Below are 23,048 nucleotides of genomic sequence, written 5' to 3' on the forward strand. Positions count from 1 at the left end.
AAACTTAGAGACTTCAAACAATGCAAATTTACTGCCTCACAGTTCTGTAGTTCGGAAGTCCAATTTGGCTCAACTGGTTTCTCTGCTCTGGAAGCCACCAGGCTGAAATCAAGGTGTCAGCTGACTCACTCTGACGCGGAGGCTCTGTGAAGAATCCACTTATTCAGGTTGTTGGTGGAACCTAGTTGCTTGTGGTCGTAGGTAAGACCAAGGCCCCACTTCCTTGCCGCTGTCAGCCGGAGGCCATGCTCAGCTCCCAGAGGCCTCACTCCTGTGCGTGCACACAGCCCCTACCTCCCAGAGCTAGCAAGGGCGGGGAGAATCTCTGACTTCTGCCACGTCGCTCTCGCTTCCAGCTGGAGAAAGTTCTCTGCTTTTAAAAGCTTATGTGATTAGACTGGGCTTACCTGAATAATCCAGGATAATCTCCCTCTTTTAAGGTCCGTAAACTTAATTAAATCTGCAAAGTCCTCTTATCTATGTAAGGTAACATATTCAGAGGTTCCAGAGACCAGGTGTGGACCTCCTTAAGGGGGCCTGTTCTGCCCACCACGGGTGTCTAGGAAGCTTCGACAGAGTCGAGTGTGCCCCTGGCACCTGATTTTCCTCCTATCTCCCTGGCTGTTTTTTTTTCTCTTTTAAATGATTTTATTGAGGTATAACTTACATTCACTCATTTTATGTGCACAATTTAATGACTTTTAGTAACTTTATGGAGTTACGCAACCATGACCGCAATCTGGTTTTAGAACATTTCCGTCACCCCAAAAAGATTTTTCTAGCCTGTTTGCAGTCCATTGGCTGTTCCTTTTTTTCTCCTTTTAAGGTTCATCTCCTTTTTCCCTTTTTTTTAAAAAAATTTTCAGTATTGATTCATTCACGTGTCAACTTTATCTGCCTTGGATACAGTTCCCCTCCCATTTCAAACCTTCCTTTAGTGAAGGCAGCAATCTCACCAAGGAACTTCGCTTAGATCCTCAGCAAAGATAAAGGCAAATATGTAGGTGTCTCTGGTAATACCGAGGTCCTCCTTCCCTAAACCGCTGCCACCTGTGCGTTTGCCTTCATGATCCCAGCCATGTTCAGAACTCCTACAGCTGACGGAGTCTTTGAATTCTGGAATGACGCTAAGATCAAGAGAAAGTCCACACGTGCAAGAAAGCAGCAGCTACGTTCTCCAACTTGGACCAAAAAAAACAAAAAAGGTAAAAATGAAAAACCATTCACTTAACAGCAGGTTAGCAGTAATGTTCCTCATGACTCGATAAGAGTGCCTGGTGCTGAATAGCTAACAGCAGGTGCTGAATTTGGATTTAATATTTTAGATGTTGACTAGAAATTAGGCTTCCTGCTGAGCTGGTCTCTTCGAATCCCTGATCTGTTGAACTAGATGGGTCTTCTCATCATTAAATTGTTCGTCCTCAGTTCTGTCATTCTGACACTTGCTGGGGAACTCTGAGTTTGGTCTGGTTCTAGAGGAGGATGTTGAGGATGGGCTGTGTCTTGTTAGGATTGGCTACAAACACCTTAAAAATGTGAAAGGCCTCAAATTGGATGTTACAACTTTTGTCTCGCAGAAGGTTCATCATTAATTTGAGGTTCTCAGGTTTACTGATGGATTTTGTCATAATCGTGAAGTTGTGTCTGTCTAATAGTAACTCACCGAGAAGCTTGGGTGACTGTCTTTTTGTCACCTAATTTTCTGAATGAAGTAACTTCTCATGTTCACTGAAGAATCTATCATAATGCTGTTCCAAAAATTCTGCACTGAGCAATTTATGTCTTGTAAGTAAATCCTTGAATGTGGCGAATGCATCTGAAGCTACGTCAAATATTGACATTTCGACACATCTGAAGAAATCATAAAATTGTTCTGACCAAAAATGATTTTTGCAAGTGGTTCGTGTCTGATGCATACTCTCAACATTATTCCACAATTTAGAGCTATTTCTGGAGATTCATACCCTTTCAATAACACGAACAAAATATTCTGTTGGGTGCAGATGTATTCAACAGTGGGAGTTCTTGTACCAATTTGTCTTCTGAGAATATTGTTGAAAATTTGAGCCACATCTTTTTTTGCCCTCAAAGTCAATGAGCTGTAAGTCAGCTACCAGGGTGCTAAGGAGCCCACTGTTACAGAGTTCTTGAGCGAGTTGGCCGCCGCTTCTGTCTGTGGTTCTTTTTCATTTGTACCATACGGAATTTCCTTCAAAGGCTCATCTCCTTTTAATGCTTATGTTACCCAGGACTTTTCTTTGGCTTTCTGGAAAATACCCACATTTAGGATATTCTTTACCAGGTGTGTAGGAATATACAAGTTGTTGACATTGGTTACCTCAGGGCAATGGGAATGGAGGGTTAGTGTGAAATTATCAACTTTTTCTTTATGTATCTTTCAGGATTTAATAAATGATGAACATGTATTACTTTTGAGATTAAAATTCTTAATTATGAAAACATTTAAAAAATCATTCTTGGGGCTGGCCTGGTGGCTGAGTGGTTAAGTTCGTGCATTCTGCTTCAGGGACCCAGGGTTTCGCCGGTTCAGATCCTGGGCATGGACATGGCCCCACTCATCAAGCCATGCTGAGGTGGCATCCCACATGCCACAACTAGAAGGACCCACATCTAAATATACACAACTATATACCAGGGGGCTTTGGGGAAAAAAAAGGAAAAATAAAATCTTTAAAATAAATAAGTAAATGTAAGGGACAACTGTAGGCCCTTAGTGTTAAAAAAAAAAAAAAGCCTTCATAAAAATTAAAAACTTTTATGCTTCAAAGGACACCATCAAGAAAGTGGAAAAACAACCCACAGAATAGGAGAAAATATTTGCAAATTGTATATCTTATGTAAGACTTATATCCGAAATATATAAAGAGCTCTTACAATTCAATATTAAAAAAGACAACCCAACTGAAAGTGGACAAAAGATCTGAATAGATGTTCCTTCAGAGAAAATATACCAATGGCCAATAAGCACGTGAAAAGATGCTCAACATCATTAGTCATTAGGGAGATGCAAATTAAAAGCACAATGAGATTTCATTTCATACCAACTAGGGTGGCTATAATAAAAGAGTTAAATAAGTTTTTGAAGGAAGTGATCACCAGTGTATCTTTTTTTATTTTATTGAGGTCGTAATAGTTTATAACATTGTAAAATTTCAGTTGTACACAGTGTATCTCTTTTTTTCTGCTTTTTCTCCCCAAATCCCCCCAGTACATAGTTGTATATTTTAGTTGTGGGCCCTTCTAGTTGTGGCATGTGGGATGCTGCCTCACTGTGGCCTGACGAGCAGTGCCATGTCCGCACCCGGGATCCGAACCAGCAAAACCCTGGGCCGCCGAAGCAGAGCTCATGAAGTTAACCACTCAGCCACGGGGCGGGCCCCAACACAGTGTATCTTTTTATGAGCAAGGAAAACTTTACATGAAGCACCCCCAATGACTTCTTTTGGCCTCATTGGCCAGTTTGAGGCAAACGACCATTCTTGAACCAATCACTGGCACCAGGAATAGGATTTCCATGATTGAGTTAGACTAGTCATTTGGAGTGAAATAGAGGTTAGGTAGGCAACTATCATATTACCGTACAGACTTCCAAAGTAAATTCTAGTCCCTATTACTAGAGTAGAGACTAGATGACAAGCAGGCAAAAACAAGAGATGTCTACTACAGCATCAGAAACAGCTGGAATGTGGTGAGAAAAATCATTAACTTGGATACTGGACTCTGCCACTAACTTACTGGTTGATTCTGGAGGTCGCTTCACTCATTAGCCCTCAGTTTCTTCAAATGAAATGGTTCCTTCCAGCTTTGAAATACTATGATTATACATATTGCCTTCCAGCAATGGAAAATGGCTCACATGCTTTTCTGTGTCTCAGATAAGAACATAAAAGAACTTTTGTATCTACCAATCGAAATCTTATCACCCTAATATTTATGCACCATAAGACTCCTATATCTTCAGAAACATAGATGATTCAGTGACAATAGCTGCCTAAATCATGCAATTTAGTTGGGTTTTTTGCCCGCCAACCACTATTCTTTCTTACACCCTGATTTTACTTTGTGGAACTGTAGTGGTCATGATATTTGCCTCCCAAAATTCATTCTATTTTAACTGACTGGTCTAAGCCCCTATTCTTAGTCCTAGTGGTTTGGACGTGGTTGACTCCACCCTCCCGACTTGAGGAGTGGGCACTTGAATGAGGCTTGGCCACTCTATCTATTCCATCCCTCTGGCCACAAGGCTTGGTTCAAAGATGGGCAAGTGACCCAAGCTGGTCCTATGAGAGTCAGCCTATGACTTTTGCTGGGAAAGAGAAGCTCTCTTTTTCTCGGGGTTGATCATCTGGTAGGCTGTAAGCTGGAGCTTCTGGTGGTCATCTTTGCCACCAATGGAGAGAGAGAATCTGCCTGAGAATTAAACACATAAGAAAGAAGAAAGAGAATCCTGATGATCTTGATATCATCATTTGAGCAACTGGCTCCAGTCTCTGGACTTATCAGTTATGTGATCCCTTAAATTCCTTTTGTTATTTTTTGCTTTAATTGATTTAAGCTGGGTTTCTGAAATTTGCAACTCAAAGAGACCTGACTAATAAAGATGAGTTCTTTCCTTATAGTTTGGATTAAATGCACTGATGCTGTGTAAATATGAGAGTACAAGCTGGATATGGATAAAAGAAAGATGGTTCAGAAACAGCCACGGAGAAAGTGAAAAAATATTTGTATTTATTTTACTCAAGTTACTGCATCCCCTTTTCTTTCCCTGTTTGGTTTTATTTTCCATAAGGAAGGAAGCGGGACACCTTATGCATCTTTGAAAACTCCTGAAGTCTTGGTGTCTGTTTTGTGTCTAAGCTGCAGTTGGGTGTGAAGAAGAGACAGGGATCTTGTCTCAAACTTGGTAATGTGGTTCCATGGGAGTTCAGACCCCAGATTTTGTTCAGACTCTGTGTAACTAACTGTGGTCTCTGGGTCTTGGTTTCACCGCGGGTAAAAAGAGGTAGCCATACTAAGATCCCTTCTGGTATTAATGTCTCAAGATCCTATTGCAGAGCTCCCAAGGGCGGCTAGAGGAGGGATTTGTGCTACTTGGAGAGACCCCAGCTGGGGCTGACAAGGCTTCGGGACAAAATTCTCCCTAGAGGTCACATGTGGTGAGCTTGGTTTGTCAGTTCCAAAGTGGAAGTTTATCAGTGGGGGATCTGGTTCTTAGAAAATGCAGCATGGTACAAGCTGGGGCCTTCTTTGCTGAATGTCCTTTGCTTTATGTGCATATCAATTCTACTTTTCATATCAGTCAAACCAGGCCCCTGAGACTAGCCGGTGGGCTGTTGATCTTACCTTGACTTTGAGAACTGGAAAAGCCTGGGAAGTACCCAGCTTCAAACAAAACTAGATCAAGGGGCTCAATAAGGTCATCATATCAATCTCTCTCTCCTCGCTCTCTCTCTCTTCTTCCCCACTCCTTACTCCTACTTGGTGTTTTGTTTTTTTTTTCCTGAGGAAGATTAGCCCTGAGCTAACTGCTGCCAATTCTCCTCTTTTCGCTGAGGAAGACTGGCCCTGAGCTAACATCAATTCCCATCTTCCTCTACTTTATGTGTGGGATGGCTACCACAGCATGGCATGCCAAGCAGTGCCATGTCCGCACCCAGGATCTGAACCCGTGAACCCTGGGCTGCCAAAGCAGAACGTGCACACTTAACCTCTGCACCACCCGGCTGGCCCTCCTACTTGGTTTTTGCCTGTTGGCTTCATTCTCAGGAAGGCTTTCCCCACATAGTGACAGAAATGGCAACCAGCAGTTCCAGAAAAAGACCCAAGGCTGACATTGATTGGCCCGGCTTCCACCCCTGTACCGGCCGTGCTGGACAGGCACAAAACCTGCATCTGCTAACCCGGTTCATGGAGTTTGGATTTTATTGTGAGGAATAAAGGAGGAATCTTAAAAATCTGAGTACATGATTGACATGGTCAGATCTGTGCGTTAGGGAGAAAGAGTCTGGCTGAGGGACAGGGATTGGGGGCAATGGAGCAGATGAGTTAGGGAGGCTTGTTGGCAGTTCTTGGAATCATTCTGGGAAAAGTGAGGAGGGGTTGAACTAGAGTAATTGCAGTAGGGATGGAGGATGGATTGGCCAGGAAAGAAAATAGTGAAAATAGAGTATACAAGAGTTGGTGGTTGATTAGCAGTGTTGGGAAAGAAGAAGAATTTATATTTATTGAATGCTGACCACGTGTTGGGCCCTGTGCTGGGCAAATAAAACTCAGTCTCGTGTAGGATCTGGACCTGTAAACAATTACTGTCTGACGTATTATCCAATTACCATGATAGAGTGATGCACCAGGGGACATTAGCACAGGGGAGAAAAGAAACCATTTGAGGAGTGGCTGTATCAGGGAAGGCTTCACAGAGAAGGAAATTTTGACCTGCGTCTTAAAGGATAAGTAGGGTACATAAAAGTTTGGCAGCAAACAAGGAGTAAGAGATTTCAGGCCTGTGCCAAAGGCAAAGGACAGAGTCCAAGAAATTGTTGGCCAGAAAAAGCACATCCAAACCAAAGATATATTTAGTTTTGCTCATATAACATTTTTAGAAATTTTTGAATTAGGTCCCAACATTGAAAGATCTGGAGGTTTCACATAAAAATCCATATTTCTAACTCATCTTGAAAAATCAGAAAGTTTAGCTACACATGGCCTGTGACAAAGGGCTGGCACAGCCACAGTCCATCCACTCCCTATTGTAATTCACCTGGCCCCCATCAATTAGTATTCATGTTACCTGCCCAGTCCTCTGCAGTGGACTAAAGATGGCTACAAATTCCCTGTAGCTCTCCACATCAAAAATTTCCCCTCCCCTGGAATCTGGGCTGGTCCTGTGACTGCTTAACCAACAGAATGTGGGAGAAGTGACCCTGTGCCAATTACAGGCCTATTATCTTGGAGCACTCTCTCTCTCGACACTCCCTATCAAAACCCAAAACTTATGAGAGATAAAGAAGTGGTTGTCATTTTGAGTCACAAAGTTTTGGAGTGATTTTCTCTGTAACAGCTAACCAAAACACGCACCTCCACTCCTTCCCGTAGAGGCGTCTGAAGGCTCAGCCTCTGGACCAGAGGAAGGAGGGAGCACATTGAGCTTGGGTAACGATGAGCAGCAAGGCCAGAAAGGTGGATGGGGGAAGATCACGAAGGGCTTTGTATGCCATGCTGAGGGACCTTCAGCTTTTCCCTAAAGGTGCTGAGGAGCTGACAGAGTTTTGTAAGGTAGGCATAGTATGACCAGGAAGGTGACTCTAGCAATGCTGTGAAAGATGAATCAGAGGAAGGAGATTAGTCCGGGAGCCAACACAATGGTCCAAGCAACACAACTCAGGCAGTGTTGGTGGGCATGGAGCAAAAGGGGGTGATTCAAGGTCAAGACTTCCTCCTCTGCGAGGTTTTCCCTGAGGTGCTAAGAGAACACACAGGTCAAGCCATATACAGATCTTCCTTGACTTAAGATGGGATTACAGCCTGGTAAACCCATCGTAAGTTGAAAATATTGTTAAGTCGAAAATCCATTTAATACACCTAACCTACTGAACATCATGGCTTAGCCTAGCGTCCTTTAAATGTGCTCAAACACTTCCATCAGCCTGCGGTTGGGCAAAATCATCTAACACAAAGCCTATTTTACAATAAAGTGTTGAATATCTCATGTAATTTATTGAATACTGTACTGAAAGTGAAAACAGAATGGCTGTCTGGGTGCAGAATGGTTGTAAGTGTATTTACCCTCGTGATCGTGGGGCTGATGGGGAGCTGCGGCATCACGAGAGAGTATGGCATATTGCTAGCCTGGAAAAAGATCAAAATTGAGAATTCAAAGTATGGCTTCTACTCAATGTGTATTGCTTTTGCACCACTGTAAAGTTGAAAAATCATTAAGTCGAACCATTCAAAGTCAGAGAAGTCTGCAGTTGGCAGTCAGAACTGGGGAGCGCGCGCAGGAGTAGGTTTGGGCTGCAGAGACAGATTGGGGGTTGTCAGAGTTTGTAGCTAAGCTGCAGATGTGCGTGAGATAGTGTGGGGAGTTTGGGTGCAACAGATGAGGCGGAGTCCTGGGCAGCAGCCTGCAGATAAGCAAAGGCAGAGGCACTCTGCAGGGGCTTGTAAGAGGAAGCTGCAGAGAAGGAAGAGAAGCAGGAGAGAGCAGGTCCCCCGGTGCCAAAGACAGGAAGAATTCCAGAGGGAGGGAGGAGCCCATAGCATCAGATGCTCACCAAGCTGTGCTTGTTTAAGCTAGAGATCAGAAGGTTATTGATGGCCTTGGAGAGGGCAGGTCCATGTGGAATGGTGGGAGCAGAAGCCAGACTCATGTGGATGGAAAGTAAGTAGGAAGCGAGGGAGTGGAGACACCGAGTGTGAGCAGCTCTTTCAAGAAACTTGACCGTGAATGGTAAGAGAGAGATAGGGAAGTGCTTTGAGGTCACCAAGTTGAGAACAGTTCCCCCAAAGACACAGGGGACTTAAGCTTGTTTTTATGTACTTAAGAGAGAGGGTCTGTGGAGAGGAGAACTTAGCAGAGCAGGAGAAAGAGAGTCAATGATGGAGTGAGGTCACTGAGGAAATGGGAAGAAATGTGTCCCAAGAGGGAGAAATCAGCCTTGGGCCCAAGGAGGACACCTGCTCTGTCATAACAGTCTGTGGCTGTTGATAGGAGCTGGGGATACTGTTGCTGGTGGAAGCAGGGGAGTTGAAAGAGTTCTCTCTCTTTTCTCCACAAAATAGTAGCATTAGTCATCTCATGAAGGTGAGGAAGGCAGCCTGAGCAGATGGCTAGTGAGAAGTGGCTGGCAAGCTTGACTTAGGCCTGAGCCTGTGGACATGGCATCCTTATATGCCTCCTGCTTAAGGCCAGGATTGGTTCTTGAATGTGGGTCAGGGCTGAGCCTGCAGGTGGGTGGAAGACCACAGCTGTGAGAAGACCTGGAATGAGACCCTGTCACTTCTCGGAGACTTGTGTGGGCTTCTCCTTGCCTATAAAAGCAAATTCCTTGAGAAGACACAGGTTGAGGACCCTCATGACCTGCCTCCTGCTGATCTTGCCAGCTTTACCGCTTTCCTCTTCATCCCAAGCACCTGAGGCTCCAGTCATGGGGAAGAGCTCACCCTTCCCCAAAATGTCATTGTCTTTTCCTTGCCTTTATCGGAATTGCTTTTCTCCCTCTCCGCTCCCTTCTCCGCTTGGCAAACTCTTATTCAAGACTCAGTTCAAACGTAATGTCATTCATCTATTCCACCAATATCTATGGAGTGTCTGCCATGCTTCATTCCGGGTGTGCCCTCCCAACTCCACTGCTCACCACCGCTTTGAGAGGCCACCTGGACAGTTTGAATGGACTCATGGGTTTTAGAGTCAGGCAGATTTGTATTTGGATCTCAGTTTGTGTGACCTTGGGTAGGTCATTTATCTCCTCTGAGCCTTGATTTCATCATCTGTAAAAGAGGGACAATAACATACCTCATAGGGCTCTTGAGATCCGTCAGTGATGGAATGGCAGTTCAGTGCTGAGGACCTGGCGCTGCTTGGAGCAGTCAGGACTCTTTTGGTTGTAAGTGACAGAACCTAATTTTAAACATCTCCTCTTACAGTTGATTTGTTTGAATCAGGATCCAAAGAAAGTCCACATATTACAGTTGGTTGATATATTTCTTTCTTTCTTTTTTTTTTTCAAGGAAAGATTTGCCCTGAGCTAATATCTGTTCCCAATCTTCCTCTTTTTTTTTCTCCCCAAAGCCCCGGTGTATGGTTGTATGTCTTAGTTGTAAGTCATTCTAGTTCTTCTGTGTGAGCTGCTGCCACAGCATGGCAACTGACAGATAGGTGGTGTGGTTCCAAGACCAGGAAGCGAACCCAGGCCACCAAAGGGGTGAGTGCTCAACTTTAACCACTAGGCCATCAGGGCTGGCTCAGTTGAGATAGATATATATATATATATATATATTTTTTTTTTATTTTTATTTTTTTGAGGAAGATTAGCCCTGAGCTAACATCTGCTGCCAATCCTCTTTTTGCTGAGGAAGCCTGGCCCTGAGCTAACATCCATGCCCATCTTCCTCTACTTTATATGTGGGACGCCTACGACAGCATGGCGTGCCAAGAGGTGCCATGTCTGTACCCGGGATCCGAACCGGCGAACGCTGGGCCGCTGAATCGGAACGTGCGCACTTAACTGTTGCGCCACTGGGCTGGCCCCTCAGTTGATAGTTTTCTTAAGACTGTTTTAATATATTTCCCCTCCTTTTCTTTTAATGCCATTTACTTATTGAAGCCAGGTCATTTGTCCTGCAGAATTTTCCACCTTCTAAATTTAGATGATTGCTTCCTCAAGGTGTTATTTACCCTGTTCTTCTACACCTTTACTTCCTATGAACTGGTAGTTAGATGTGGAGGCTTGATTAGAGTCAAGATGATGGGGATGATGATGATGGTGATGATGATGATGATGATGATGATGATTTTGGTAAGAACACTACATAGGTGCTGCTACATACTTACTGCATCATCTTCTAGGAGGCACACAATGTCTGGTTGTCCTGACTGCTGGGTTCTTTTTTAGGCAGTCATGGAAATTTGGTCACAACTTGGGTATTAGATGATGTTAAGAAATTATTGCTGAAATTTTTAGATGTAATTGTGTCTTATATAATGGTATTGTGCTTAGGTAAAATAAAAATCCTTATCTGAAATACAATAACATGGATGAATCCAAAAAAAAAATTATGCTGAATGAAGAAACTCAGACCCATACTGTATGATTTCATTTGGATGGAACATTCTAGAACAGGCAAAACTAATCTATGCTGACAAAACCCAGATCAGTGGTTGCCTGGGGCTGAGGGTAGGGATTGATTATAGAATGGCATGAGGGAACTTTTAGGGGGGATGGAAATATTTCATATCTTGGTAATGGTGGTGATTACATGGGGATATACATTTGTCAAAACTAATTGAGCCATGCACTTAAAATGAGTGTGTTTTACTTTACGGAAATAAAGGTGTATTTTATTGTATGTAAAGAAAGTTGATTTTAAAATAAAATAAAACAAGGTTACAACTAGAATAAAAAGAATCCATTCAAAATACCCACAGAACTGTAACATACCTGGGGAAAAAATATCTAATGATATACAAGACATTTACAGAGAAAATTGAAAATTATATGAAAGGACATAAAAGAAGACAAAATATATGGAGAAATACACTACATTCATGGATGGAAGTCTTAATATCCTTCCCAAATTGATCTATAAAGTGAATGCAATTGTATTAGAAACTCTAAGAGGTTTTAAAAAAGTTTTTACCTGTTAGAAGTAAATATGAAGTATTTAAGTTGAAAGCTATGATGTCTGGGATTTGTTTTATTAGATTCCAAGAAAATAATGTGAAAGAAGAAATAAATCCATATTGGCCACATCTTGATAATTGTTGAGGCTGGGTGGTGGGTGCACACTCTAGAAAGTGAGCAGTGCTGTGCACCTTTTACAGGTGAGGGAACATCGCTACAGCGGGGCAGCAGATGGTGAAGCTGCGGTTCTCCGGGCCTGTCTGACTCCAGCATGCTCTACAGCTCCACTCCTTAGGGTGGGACAGACCAGTGAAGTCTTGCTGGTCTTCTAAGGAGTTTGGACGTAATCCCTTGTTCAGCTGTTCAGTCCCTCTTTACTGAATGTATCTGGCACCTTGGAAGGGCCTCTGGTTCTGTCTCTCTTCATGGTGGGTGTTGCAGTCAGAACTCTTTCAGTTCTAAGTGCCAGAAATTCAACTCAAACTTACTGGCTTATGTAGAAAAAAGGCACTTATGCTTTATGTGACAGAGAGGTTAAAGGGTTCAGGCACAGCTTGATCCAGATACTCAAATGATGTCAAGAATATATCTGTCTTCATATCTTGCCTCTGCAGTCCTGTGTGTGCACTCATTCTGGCCAGCTTTTCCTGCATAGTGACAAGGTGGTCATTACTAGTGCTGGGCTTAGAACCTATCAGTCTACTAACTCCCAGTGGAAAGAGGGCTCTTTTTCCTAGCAGCTCCTTGGTGCTTCTGATCATAGACTTGAATAAGTGCCTGTCCCTGAACCAATCAAAAAAGGTTGCTTTGACTGGGGAAGGGTAGGCCACTTGCCTACCCTGGACCCCCCTCTTGAACCTCAGAGACTGCCAGTGAGAAAAGTTGGTTCCCCAAGGGAAAATCCAGATGTGGCCACCAGTAAAGAGGAGATGGTAAGATGCCGGGCCAGCAGCACCTCGCAGGAACCCCCTCCCAACACCCCTCTTAGGGAGGCCTCAGCCCCTTCTCAAACACATGAAGCGCCTCATGGCAGGGCCTTCACCACCCACCACTGAACTAATTCTCACTGTTTTTCTTTTTTTTTTTGAAAGATTGGCCCTGAACTAACATCTGTTGCCAATCTTTTTCTTCTTCTTCTTCTTCTTCTCTGTAGTTGTATATCCTAGTTGTAGATCCTTCTGGTTGTGCTGTGTGGGACGCTGCCTCAGCATGGTCTGATCAGCAGGGTCATGTCCGTGCTCAGGATCCAAACTGGCGAAAACCTAGGGCGCTAAAACAGAGCGCACGAACTTAACCGCTCAGCCACAGGGCCGGCCCCCTCTCACTCTTGTGTTCCACCACTGGCCTTGCATCCGTCCTCTGCAGCAGCCCCAGACCTGTCTGCTCCCATCCCGCACTGCAGACCAACTGGAATGTGGAAGCAGCGTCTGTGCTTCCCGACCTCTCCCTCTCAAGGCCTGTCAGCCTCTTGCCTTTGGGGGCGTGGTTTTCAGGTCCCTCATCAATGTGCCTGTCTTTTGATTGGAATGAGATGCTCCAGGGCTGAAGGCAATGTGTGCCTCAGTTTCTTCTCTGTAAAATGGAGGTAGTGTCTGCCACCCAGGAGTGTTGTGAGGATTAAACGAGTGTAGCATATTTATAGTGTTCAGAACAGTGCCCAGCACATAGTAGGCACTCCGGAGACGCCTCCCATCATTCTTACCACTTCAGCTGGAGACCGTACATCACAGTCCCTGCTCATCCTTGGCCAGGCCAGGCCAGCAGCAGGCGCTCAGCTACAGTGCAACCCACAGGTTTCTACAATTGAATAATGTGTAGAACATTTTGACATACCTTGTCTCATTTGAGCCTCATAACTTTGTGAGGAGAGCAGAACAAACCACATTTCCCCATTTACAGATGAAGAAACTGAAGCTCAGAGGAGTTAGACCTGTTGCCCAAGGTCACCCAGCCAATCTGTAGTGGAGCTAGGATTTGAACCAGTCCCTTGAAGGCCCACGTTACTCGGCCTTTGTTCAGGCTGCCCCTCAGCCTACAAGACCTCCTCCAGTCATGCCTGCAGGTGCTTTCTCATCCTTTCAGGTCCAGCTCAGATACTCTGTAACAGTAACAATAACAAGAACTAACATTTAGTAAGCACTTGCTACATTCCAGATGAGGCACAAAAGGCTATCCTTTCTCCATAACCTCATGAGGTAGGTGTGACTTTGTTATAGACGGAGAAACTGAGGCTGAGAGAGGTTAAGTAACCTGCCCAAGGTCACTCAGTAGGTGTGACAGCTAGGAGTCAAACTCAGAAGGAAGTCAGTTTCTAGAATAGGTCTTTCTCGCACTCTGCGTTGCTATGTCCATGACGTGGTCTATGAATCCAGGGATGAGAACAAACTCCTCCTTCCTCTTGAGTCTGAAGTGTAGGCTGCTGCCTCTGCTTAGCTCCCTGAAAGCTGTTATTCGCGCCCCTCCTTCCATTAGGCTGAGAGCTCCTTGGGGGCAGGAACCTGACTCCTTCACCTCTACAGACCAGGCACAAAGAGGCGCTCCGGAAGGCCAAATTATTTCATTTGTTCCTTGTGAGGAAGAAGGGCAGAGCTGCTCCTAGATGAAGACATGAGACCCAAGAGGTGAAGTGCCTCTCCCAAGGCCACCCATCTGTAGATGTAGGAGCCTGGACAAGTCCCCAGGTCTCCCGGGGGCAGGTCGGCGCAGGGCTCTCTCGCGGAGCCCCTTCCTGACCTCCATTCCCTGACTGTGGGGGGAGAAAGGGAACACAGCCTTAGCTGGGGTGGGCGTGGGGCCCGAAGAGCGGGCCTGATGGGCGCTTTTATGAACGCCAGGGAAAGGATGGTGAGTGGGCTGGGGATGGACTGAAGGAGGGAAGAAGGAACAGGGTATTTTTGCATTTTGACATTAAAAAAGGTGCAGATTAGATTGTCAGTGACTGGCCAGCAGCATCTGTTTTGATTCGGAATTGGCAGCGTAAGGCGCTGAGCTCCTCCGCGGAGGAAGGGGAAGGCAGGCAGCCGGCTTGGAGAGAGGCGGCGCTTTCGCGGAGGGAAAGGCCATCCCTCTCAAGAGCTCCGCCCAAAGGGGCGCTGCCACCCCTAAGGAGGCCGGCGGCTGCTGCTTCTCATTCATTGTCTTGACAAGAGCATCCTCAGCGGGCAGTCTCTGGCTCCTCCAGCTCCTTCCTTATCCTTCTGCTCTCCCTCCTCCATTTGGGGGTCACTCATCTCAGCAGCAGGTAAGCCTGGGGTGCCCGGAGAAGGGTCTAGGCATGGCTGCCCTGGGCCACCTGTGAGGCAGGCGTGAGCTTGGCTCTGGGGGCGGACAGATTGTCAGGTCGAGCTGGTTCTGAGATAGGGACAGAGCCCATCCACGCCCCGCGTGGAGAGGACTCGCCTGAGGGTGTGGGTGCGCGTCGGAGGGTCCATGTGTGTGTGGGAGAGCGCTGTGAAGAGGCGCGGGGGAGGGACCAGCGCAGCCAAGATGGAGGTGGGGGAGCCGGGGGTCAGGACATGAGCCGGCGGTGACTCTCCCCAGAATGGGACTCTTTGGTATGGGGGTTCGGGGCAGGCTGGGATGAGCCTAGCAGCTGCCCTGAGCTTGGAGACAGGAAGGGGTTGAGAGCAAAACAAGAAAAGACCAAGTTCCCCTTTCCGTGGTTTCCGGACCTAGTACCTGCGGTGGGGGAGGAGGCAGGGTGGGGCGATGACTTCCTGTCCCCCAACCTCCAGTTTGGGGCTCCCCTCTCCCCAGACCCAGGCTTCTCACCTGGGCCTGATGCCCTGCCCCAGACTGCTGTTTCTCACACATGCTCCTCGCTTGCTTCTGGGCGGGCAGACCCAGGAGCCTCCTGGAGAGTCACAGGGTGGGTGAGGGTGGCTGGAGCCCCCAGTGAGAAGGGCCAGGCCCAAAGACAGGGCAGATGGGTGAAGCTGGGGAGGTAGAGTAGAGGCCCTGGGGAGGTTGCCCTCCGAGAGGGAAGCAGAGGCCCCTACACTGGACAGAAGGCGATGCTGTTGGGTACTGAGATGGGGCCTGGAGCCTGGGGGACCAGAGGCAGTCCCCTTGGCTTTGCTTGCTCTCTGCCCAGCCACCGCAGGGGAAAACCATCCTAGCTGGACCTCAGAGAAGTCAGTGTCAGCTTCCCCCTTGCTGTGTATAGTTCCAGTGTGGGTGGAGATGGCACTTAGGGCACCTGCTTGAGCAGAGGCGAGATGCAGAGGAATGGGGAGGAGGATACTAGGACCCGAGCCATCCGCCTATTTCTGATGCCCAGAGACCTACTAGGGAGGCCATCCTGCCTCTGAGGACATGCCTCCTGGGCAGGCCACTTCCTTCTGTGTCTAGCCCTGTGCCAGGAGGCAAAGCCAGTGCTGCCCCTGCCTATAGAAGCTCCCCATGTGGGTATGAGGGATGTGAGGTCTGGATGCTGAGACTGAGAGAACGCACCCTCCAAGCTGTCTGTACTGAAGCCCCCGGAGTGTGAATCATCAGAAGGGAAGGGCTCTGTGTCCATCAGCCAGTCAGTTGACAGATCAGCACTAGGTGCTACCCCACCTGAGGCTCTGCTGTAGAGGCCAAGGGTACACAAGTGGGGCCTGGGGTGGGTGGAGAAGGTTAGATGGGTGTGGGGAGGCAGGCGGAAGGCAAGCATGAGGGTAGCAGGATGTCAGTTACAGAGGACAGGGGTAGGGAGCCCAGGGAGGTGATGCTGGGGAAATTAGCTGAGACCTTAAACTCTAAGCTGAGGGGTGTCCTGGAAGAAACGGGGACCACTGTAAGGTCAGAGTTGACCTGAAGGGGAAAAAGCTCTCAACCCATGTGCTCCCCAGGATGAGCCGACAAGTGGTCCGCTCCAGCAAGTTCCGCCATGTGTTTGGGCAGCCAGCCAAGGCCGACCAGTGTTATGAGGATGTGCGCGTCTCGCAGACCACCTGGGACAGTGGCTTCTGTGCTGTCAACCCCAAGTTCGTGGCCCTCATATGTGAGGCCAGCGGGGGAGGGGCCTTCCTGGTGCTGCCCCTGGGCAAGGTGAGCCCCAGGAGCCCTGGGATCAGCAGTCCTCCACCTAAGGGGGCCTCTGGCTGTCCCATGGCCCCCTGGAGGTCCTGATTAGGTGATTGTCACCAAGCTTTCCTGGGCTGCAGCACTGTCATCTGTAAAACTGAGCTAGGCCAGATGGGCCTTAAGCTTCCTCCAGTTCCTACATGCAGTAGTCATATGGAAACTGAAGCTCAGAGGGAGATGACACGAGAAGGGTCGTGCAGTGAGTTCTTCAGACCCAGGGCCAGGTCTTCCAAGTCTCAGCCTGGGGCTTTTTCCCCCTGGGAGCACAGAGAGGGCTGGGTTGGGGTCTGGGCAGGCCCAGCAGTGCTCTCAGGGTTGGGAGGGACGTCAGGTCTAGGCTTGTCTGAGCCCTTGGAAACCCAGCAAGCAGCGGCCCCCAGTTCACAGGCAGGGATGATGTAAGAGGCCCTCTCCCCTTCCCAGCCCTGCCCTCCCTCTAGTCCTGCTCCCTTTTCCCCCTACTGTCCGCTGACTCCACCCCCAGCACACTCCTGTGCTCTTGGGGGGTGAGACAGGAAGGGGAGACGGGCCCTAAGTTGTTACCTTAAAAGGGCCGATGGAAGCAAATAGAAGAGGAAGTGGTTGTCGGGGTGAGAGCTGGGCCCACGCCCCGCACTCCTCTTCACACAGGAAGCCCTGCTGCAGCAGCTGTCCCCAGAAGTGGCCATTTCCAAACCTCTGCCCCTGCCTGGGGGCCAGCTATGGCAGACTTCCCCACGTCCCTGCCCTTTTGGAAGGACCCAGCCCCACCATTCACACACTTCCCTGGGGAACCCCAACCCCAATACAACCTAGCCCCCCGCTACCTGTCCCAGGCCCAGGGCCTTTGCTTATCATCCCATGGAAGCTTCACTCAGGGAAGCTGGGGTGGGGGTGGGGGTGCCAGCCCTCAGGGCGTGGATGAGAAACTGAGATAAAGACAGGAACTTGGCCAGGGTCTGACAGTAAGCAGGACCAGGGCTCAGCATGGCCCCGGTGCTCAACCCTGCAGCCCATCCTGCACTACTTGTGCCCAGCCCTCCTGAGCTGCCCAGACAACTCTGGGACTGGGGCACAGGACAAACCCTCCCACCCTAGGCCTGCTCTGCCTTCCAGGGACCCCATAGCCTTCCTCTCTGTGCCTCTCTGAAGGGGTGTGGGGAGGTTAGATTGGGTTCAGAGGGCAAAAGCGCCTCCCTCAGAGGCTCTGCTGTGCCCTCTAGACTGGACGTGTGGACAAGAATGCGCCCACGGTCTGTGGCCACACAGCCCCTGTGCTGGACATCGCCTGGTGCCCGCACAATGATAACGTCATTGCCAGTGGCTCCGAGGATTGCACAGTCATGGTGAGTGGTGGGGGGACACGGGCTAGGAGGGGGTTCCAGCATTGGATCTGACATGTGGAATCCCTAAGACTCACTCACTCCTTCTCTCCAGGTGTGGGAGATCCCTGACGGGGGCCTGGTGCTGCCCCTGAGGGAAGCTGTCGTCACCCTGGAGGGCCACACCAAGCGCGTGGGCATCGTAGCCTGGCACCCCACAGCCCAGAATGTGCTGCTCAGTGCAGGTACCTGGGGAGAGAGGAGGGGTCGGCTGGTCACCTGGCAATGAAAGTGGGAGGCTCATGGCTTCTGACACTGGGGCCATCATCCAGGTTGTGACAACGTGATCCTGGTGTGGGATGTGGGCACTGGGGCCACCATGCTGATGCTGGGCACGGACGTGCACCCGGATACAATCTACAGTGTGGACTGGAGCCGAGACGGTGCCCTCATCTGCACCTCCTGCCGCGACAAGCGTGTGCGCATCATCGAGCCCCGCAAAGGCACTGTTGTAGCTGTGAGTTGCTATGAACCGTGACCCCTGACCGTGGGACCTTTACTCCTCCTACCCACCACCAACCAGGCCCCTAAATGCTGCCCTCTCTCGCCTCCAGCAGAGGTCTGGCCCTTAGAGTGTGTGTGTATGTGCCTGACTGACCACCTCCCTTTCCTTCCAGGAGAAGGACCGCCCCCACGAGGGGACCAGGCCTGTGCGCGCTGTGTTTGTATCAGATGGAAAGATCCTGACCACAGGCTTCAACCGAATGAGTGAGCGGCAGGTGGCGCTGTGGGACATGGTGAGTGCTTGGTGGGAGCAGAGTCAGAAGATAGGAGGCCTAGGCCTTGCCCTGCCACTTGCCTGGCTATAAGGCCACGAGCCTCAGTTTACCCACCATGAGATGGAGTTTCTGCCGGTTGGTCTTTCCTGGGTCACTGCTCAGTGAAGAGCACCATCCCTGGGGCCTGACACGGCCCAGCTCATTGTTGCCTCCCACCTGACTTTACAGAAGCACCTGGAGGAGCCACTGTCCCTGCAGGAGCTGGACACTAGCAGTGGCGTCTTACTGCCCTTCTTTGACCCCGACACCAACATTGTCTACCTCTGTGGCAAGGTGGCCCAGTTGGGAAGGGCATCAGGGGAGGGAGGTGGGCAGTGGGGCTTCGAAAGGACCACAGCTGGAGGCATCTGTCAGTATTGATCGTCCCTTGCACCCACCACCTGCAGGGTGACAGCTCTATCCGGTACTTCGAGATCACTTCTGAGGCCCCATTCCTGCACTATCTCTCCATGTTCAGTTCTAAGGAGTCCCAGCGTGGCATGGGCTACATGCCCAAACGTGGCCTGGAGGTGAACAAGTGTGAGATTGCCAGGTGATTCGCCCCTGACTCTGACCTGAGCATGCTCCTTGGGCAGTGCTGACCCCACGCTGACCTTCAGTCCCAGCCCAACCATGCTGTGGGCATTGCTCACCTTCCTGTTTCCACAGATTCTACAAGCTGCACGAGCGGAGGTGTGAGCCCATTGCCATGACAGTGCCTAGAAAGGTGATGTTCCCATGTCCCTCCCTGGGCTCTGGGTGGGGCACTGACCTCATGGAGTTGCAGGGTGGTGCTGTGGCTGAAGCACTCTCTTAACCAGCCTTGGCCTTGCCCACAGTCGGACCTGTTCCAGGAGGACCTGTACCCACCCACTGCAGGGCCGGATGCTGCCCTCACAGCTGAGGAGTGGCTGGGGGGTCGGAATGCCGGGCCCCTCCTCATTTCCCTCAAGGATGGCTACGTGCCCCCAAAGAGCCGGGAGCTGAGGGTCAACCGGGGCCTGGATACTGGGCGCAGGAAGACAGCACCAGAGGCCAGTGGCACTCCTAGCTCGGTGAGAGGTTGATGGGAACCTGGGAATCAAGATGGGAAGACAGGGTAGGGCAGGGGCTGCTACACTACTGATGTGGTCATTGACCCAGTGGAAAGAGGCTGGCATTTGGGGCATCCTAAACTCACAATGTTGGGGATCCCTTGGGGGCCGGGAGTGGGTAATCCTGAGGCCTCAGAAAACAGGTTTCAGGTTTATAGGCCTCCAGCTCTCTGGGCAGCAACTGGCTGAGAGAGGGAAGGGCTTGAGCCCTGGGGCTCTTGGGAGGGGGCTGAGGGGATGGCAGGGTAAGGGGAACCCAGGGAAGCTAATGCAGCACTGGACCCCCAGGATGCTGTATCCCGGCTGGAGGAAGAGATGAGGAAGCTCCAGGCCACTGTGCAGGAGCTACAGAAGCGCTTGGATAGGCTGGAGGAGACAGTCCAGGCCAAGTAGAGGACCCCAGGGCCTTCAGCTGGGACCCATGGCATCACCACCTTCCCTTCCATTCATACTCCCTACTCCTCAGGCCACAATGGCACATAAAAGAAAAATAATAATAAAATGGCTTTATTTTCTGATATCTCTCAGACTCTGATGCCTGGTCACCTAGATGCTGAGTCTGCTGAACTGACCTGCCCTTGAGCTTCCCTCTCGGTAGCCTTGATGGGACTGTTCCATGGCAGGGGCTGGGGGATGCCCTAGACCACAGGAAAAGGCCTTGGTGGGTGGGAGCCACTCCGTGCTGATGTGGGTTGGAAGCCTGCTCTGTTTCCCAGCTCCTTCTCAGAGATAGCAGGTCTGAGATACTCAGGGCCCTAGCCTGGAGTCTCAGTAACTCCTATGTTTACCCCAAACCTGTCCTTCCTAGTCAACCAAAACAGCAGGTTGCACGCAACTGTACCAACACTGTTGCTTATGGAGAAATGAAACAAGTAGCACTTACATGACATCTTTCAAACTACAGGCCCAAGGGATCAAAGTAAGGGGACCTTTTGTAAGGAAAAAGCTTAAAACCAAAGCAATGGCTCAACTCTAGTTTACAGGTGAGGAAACTGAGGCACAGAGCAGGAGAGGGGCTTGCCAAAGGGCAGATCCTGAGCCGTGACTTGAGTCTCCCCTTCTGGTTCAGAACCTTCCCCACAGTGCTGCTGCTTCTTGAGCCCTTACTGTGGCCTCCACCTGGCCTGGCCTTTGTGACAGGGACTTGAATAGATCTGTCAGGCGCTATCAGTACGGGGCTTGAAGTCGCTTTCTGATGCCCAACTTAGCAGGTGACCCCCTGAGCTGGGAGACATTAGGGATGGGTGTCCTGGCCACAGCAGGGTTGGTTCATCCACGCAGGGACCACAGCGAGGACTAAACGCCCCACTCTCAGCCCCCTCCCCCGTCTTCAGTGTGCTATAGGAACTACCTGGGTAGAGAGCTGCGCAAGGCAGCCATACAAACATCCCTGTCTGCCCATTTTGGTCTCAACCTCTATTCAAGCGACATACCCTGGGCAAGTCACTTCTCTCCAGGCCTCAGCTGCCCATCTACAAAACGGGGAGGGATACCACTACAGCTCTGTGAACACAGTGCGTGGATCCAATGAGGGACGTGGTAAAGACAGAATCAGAAGATCTGGAGCCTGGGCCTCTTAAAGAGGTGAGGTTTCTTATCTGAGCCTCTCTGGGCATAATGGGCCCTTCTGAGTAGATTCAGTCACTCCTCCTGGCCCAGGGAAACTGAAAAAAAAAGTTCAGAAACGATTCCTGGACCCAAAAGGAACCTGTCATCACCATGACTTCCAGCTTTACCAGCCCATTCTCCCTGATAGGAGCGAGAGGGAGGTAGGGGGTGGAGGTAACTTAGGGGCCAAGAAACTGGCCTTGAAAACAGGGGAACAGGGTGGGTGGGATGGTTGAAACCTGCCATTTCTCACTCCGCAAGAGCCCTGCCCCCAACTGGGTCACTTGCTATCCCTCCTGGGTCTTAGGGACCTCATCTGTACAAGGCCTTATCAACCCTGGCACCTGTGTTTAAGACTGATCATAGGGGCATCACCTGCCCCAATTCTGCGTCTCAGGTCAGCTTTATATTCCTTCTCTAACCCTATTCCCTGCCCACACCTCCATTCTTGCAAACCTCATGGTCTCCCCGGGGCAGCTGTGGCCACATCAAGCCCAGGGCTAACGGGTCACTGGGCCCTCTCCAGCGGGCCAGAAAACATCAGCATTCCAGGTGTTGGGGAGCTGCTGCTGGAGTACTACGTCCCTGAGGCTGTGAGGGGCTGGGGGAACTTGCGGGGGAAGTGTGGAAGTATCATGCCTCTGACACTGCAATGATGCTGGGGAGAGGGAGAGATTTGTTAAATTGGCCAGGGTCCTGAAACTCTAAGCACCTTCTCATCTGTGCATCTTGAATGCAGGCAGAGCAAGAATCTCCAGCAATGGTCAATGAATGGATGGGTAGGGTGGGTAGTGGCAGTACCCCTAAGGGTCTACCAGAAATTACAGAGAAGGCCTGTGAGGCCTGCCCTGGAAGGGACCTTAAGAATACAATGTGTTATAAGTGGGGACACAGGCCTACCTGTGGAGAGGGACTTGCCCATGGTAAAACCATGGACTGTGGCAGGGCAGGGAGAAGCTAGGCTCTAGACTCAGCACCCCTCTCACCCTCCCAAACACAACACACTGACACAGAAGCTGGCCCTGATTCATAATTTAATGGCTGTGCTGGTCCAGGTCCCTTATTTCTGCCGCTCACGGGCCCACTGCTCTGGGGTTAGGGTTTTCTGCTCAAAGGCATGGATGTGCGGGAGTTCTTCTGCTAAGCACGTGTTCACCAGCCTGGAGAGAGAGACGGCGTTAGGAAAATGCAGGCTGGGACCTGGGACACAGTCCCTGAAGGTAGGGTGACCAGGGAGGCTGGAGGTGTCTCCCAGGTCGTAGTCCCCGGGAGCTGGGAACAAGCTGGGAGAGGGCCAAAGTCACAATACTTGAAGCAGGAGCCACGAAGGCGGGATCCTTGGGGTCGTGGTCCACGGTGCTGGGCCGAGTTGGCCCGGGTGAGGGAGTTAAGCTGCAGGGAGTGGCCGGGGTATCGTCCCGGAGCTGGGACCGCGCTGAGCGAGGTGCTCCCAGGGCCTCACCGGTGTCTCTGAAGCAGCGGCTTCCCCTGAAACTTGGCCGACACCACCAGGACTCGGAAACTGGACGCGCAACGGTTGGGAGTCGTGTCCTCCACTTCCTATGGGGCAGAATGGTGTGGATGGTGCTAAACCCTGCCCCCAGCAGCCCTTTTCCCCTCGTCGGGCGAGTCCAGGCCGCTCAACTCACCACGTGCTCTGCCTCCAGGTCCCGCTGCAGCTTCTCCCGGAGGTATTCGGCGCTGAGCTCCATCGCGGCAGCCCAGCGAGGGCAGCAGCCCGGCGGGGACGCACGACCAGCTCAGACCCCGGCCACACTGCTTCCGCCCTTCCTGACG

The 23,048-nt window shown here is 50.0% G+C and overlaps 2 protein-coding genes and 1 pseudogene across 3 annotated transcripts; 1 reads left to right on the forward strand and 2 right to left on the reverse strand.

The window, feature by feature from the left end:
- Positions 1-1,281: 1,281 nt before the first annotated feature.
- Positions 1,282-7,839, reverse strand: LOC103547260 (calcium-binding protein 39 pseudogene; annotated as a pseudogene).
- A 5,927-nt stretch (positions 7,840-13,766) lies between these two features.
- Positions 13,767-20,163, forward strand: CORO1A (coronin 1A). The gene is made up of 11 exons (XM_008514236.2): positions 13,767-14,601; positions 16,196-16,394; positions 17,633-17,755; positions 17,847-17,976; positions 18,064-18,248; positions 18,409-18,528; positions 18,739-18,843; positions 18,957-19,102; positions 19,219-19,276; positions 19,389-19,604; positions 19,932-20,163. Exons 2-11 carry the CDS (start codon positions 16,197-16,199, stop codon positions 20,034-20,036), a joined length of 1,386 nt encoding a protein of 461 aa, XP_008512458.1. The 5' UTR covers positions 13,767-14,601; position 16,196; the 3' UTR covers positions 20,037-20,163.
- A 2,105-nt stretch (positions 20,164-22,268) lies between these two features.
- On the reverse strand, positions 22,269-23,040 carry BOLA2B (bolA family member 2B). 2 transcript variants are annotated; one of them, XM_008514237.2, is made up of 3 exons: positions 22,901-23,040; positions 22,714-22,811; positions 22,269-22,411 (listed from the first exon to the last, which is right to left on the reverse strand). In XM_008514237.2, the coding sequence occupies exons 1-3, from the start codon at positions 22,961-22,963 to the stop codon at positions 22,312-22,314; spliced, it is 261 nt and encodes an 86-aa protein (XP_008512459.2). In that variant the 5' UTR covers positions 22,964-23,040; the 3' UTR covers positions 22,269-22,311. The 2 variants fall into 2 exon arrangements, with proteins under 2 accessions (XP_008512459.2, XP_070424242.1); XM_070568141.1 differs by having other exon boundaries at positions 22,714-22,773; positions 22,901-22,963.
- Between the last annotated feature and the right edge of the window lie 8 nt (positions 23,041-23,048).

This window comes from Equus przewalskii, chromosome 12 (assembly GCF_037783145.1).
Source record: "Equus przewalskii isolate Varuska chromosome 12, EquPr2, whole genome shotgun sequence".
In the NCBI taxonomy this organism is placed as follows: Eukaryota; Metazoa; Chordata; class Mammalia; order Perissodactyla; family Equidae; genus Equus; species Equus przewalskii.

What these genes read in the sequence shown, in the direction of transcription:
- CORO1A (XM_008514236.2), top strand. Translation starts at nt 16,197, where the DNA reads ATGAGCCGACAAGTGGTCCGCTCCAGCAAGTTCCGCCATGTGTTTGGG. An exon ending in CCGAGGATTGCACAGTCATG is followed by an intron (nt 17,756 to 17,846) that starts GTGAGTGGTGGG and finishes CCTTCTCTCCAG; the next exon opens with GTGTGGGAGATCCCTGACGG. An exon ending in CCAGTGGCACTCCTAGCTCG is followed by an intron (nt 19,605 to 19,931) that starts GTGAGAGGTTGA and finishes CTGGACCCCCAG; the next exon opens with GATGCTGTATCCCGGCTGGA.
- BOLA2B (XM_008514237.2), bottom strand. Translation starts at nt 22,963, where the DNA reads ATGGAGCTCAGCGCCGAATACCTCCGGGAGAAGCTGCAGCGGGACCTG. An exon ending in ACCTGGAGGCAGAGCACGTG is followed by an intron (nt 22,812 to 22,900) that starts GTGAGTTGAGCG and finishes TCTGCCCCATAG; the next exon opens with GAAGTGGAGGACACGACTCC. An exon ending in CCGCTGCTTCAGAGACACCG is followed by an intron (nt 22,412 to 22,713) that starts GTGAGGCCCTGG and finishes CTCTCTCTCCAG; the next exon opens with GCTGGTGAACACGTGCTTAG.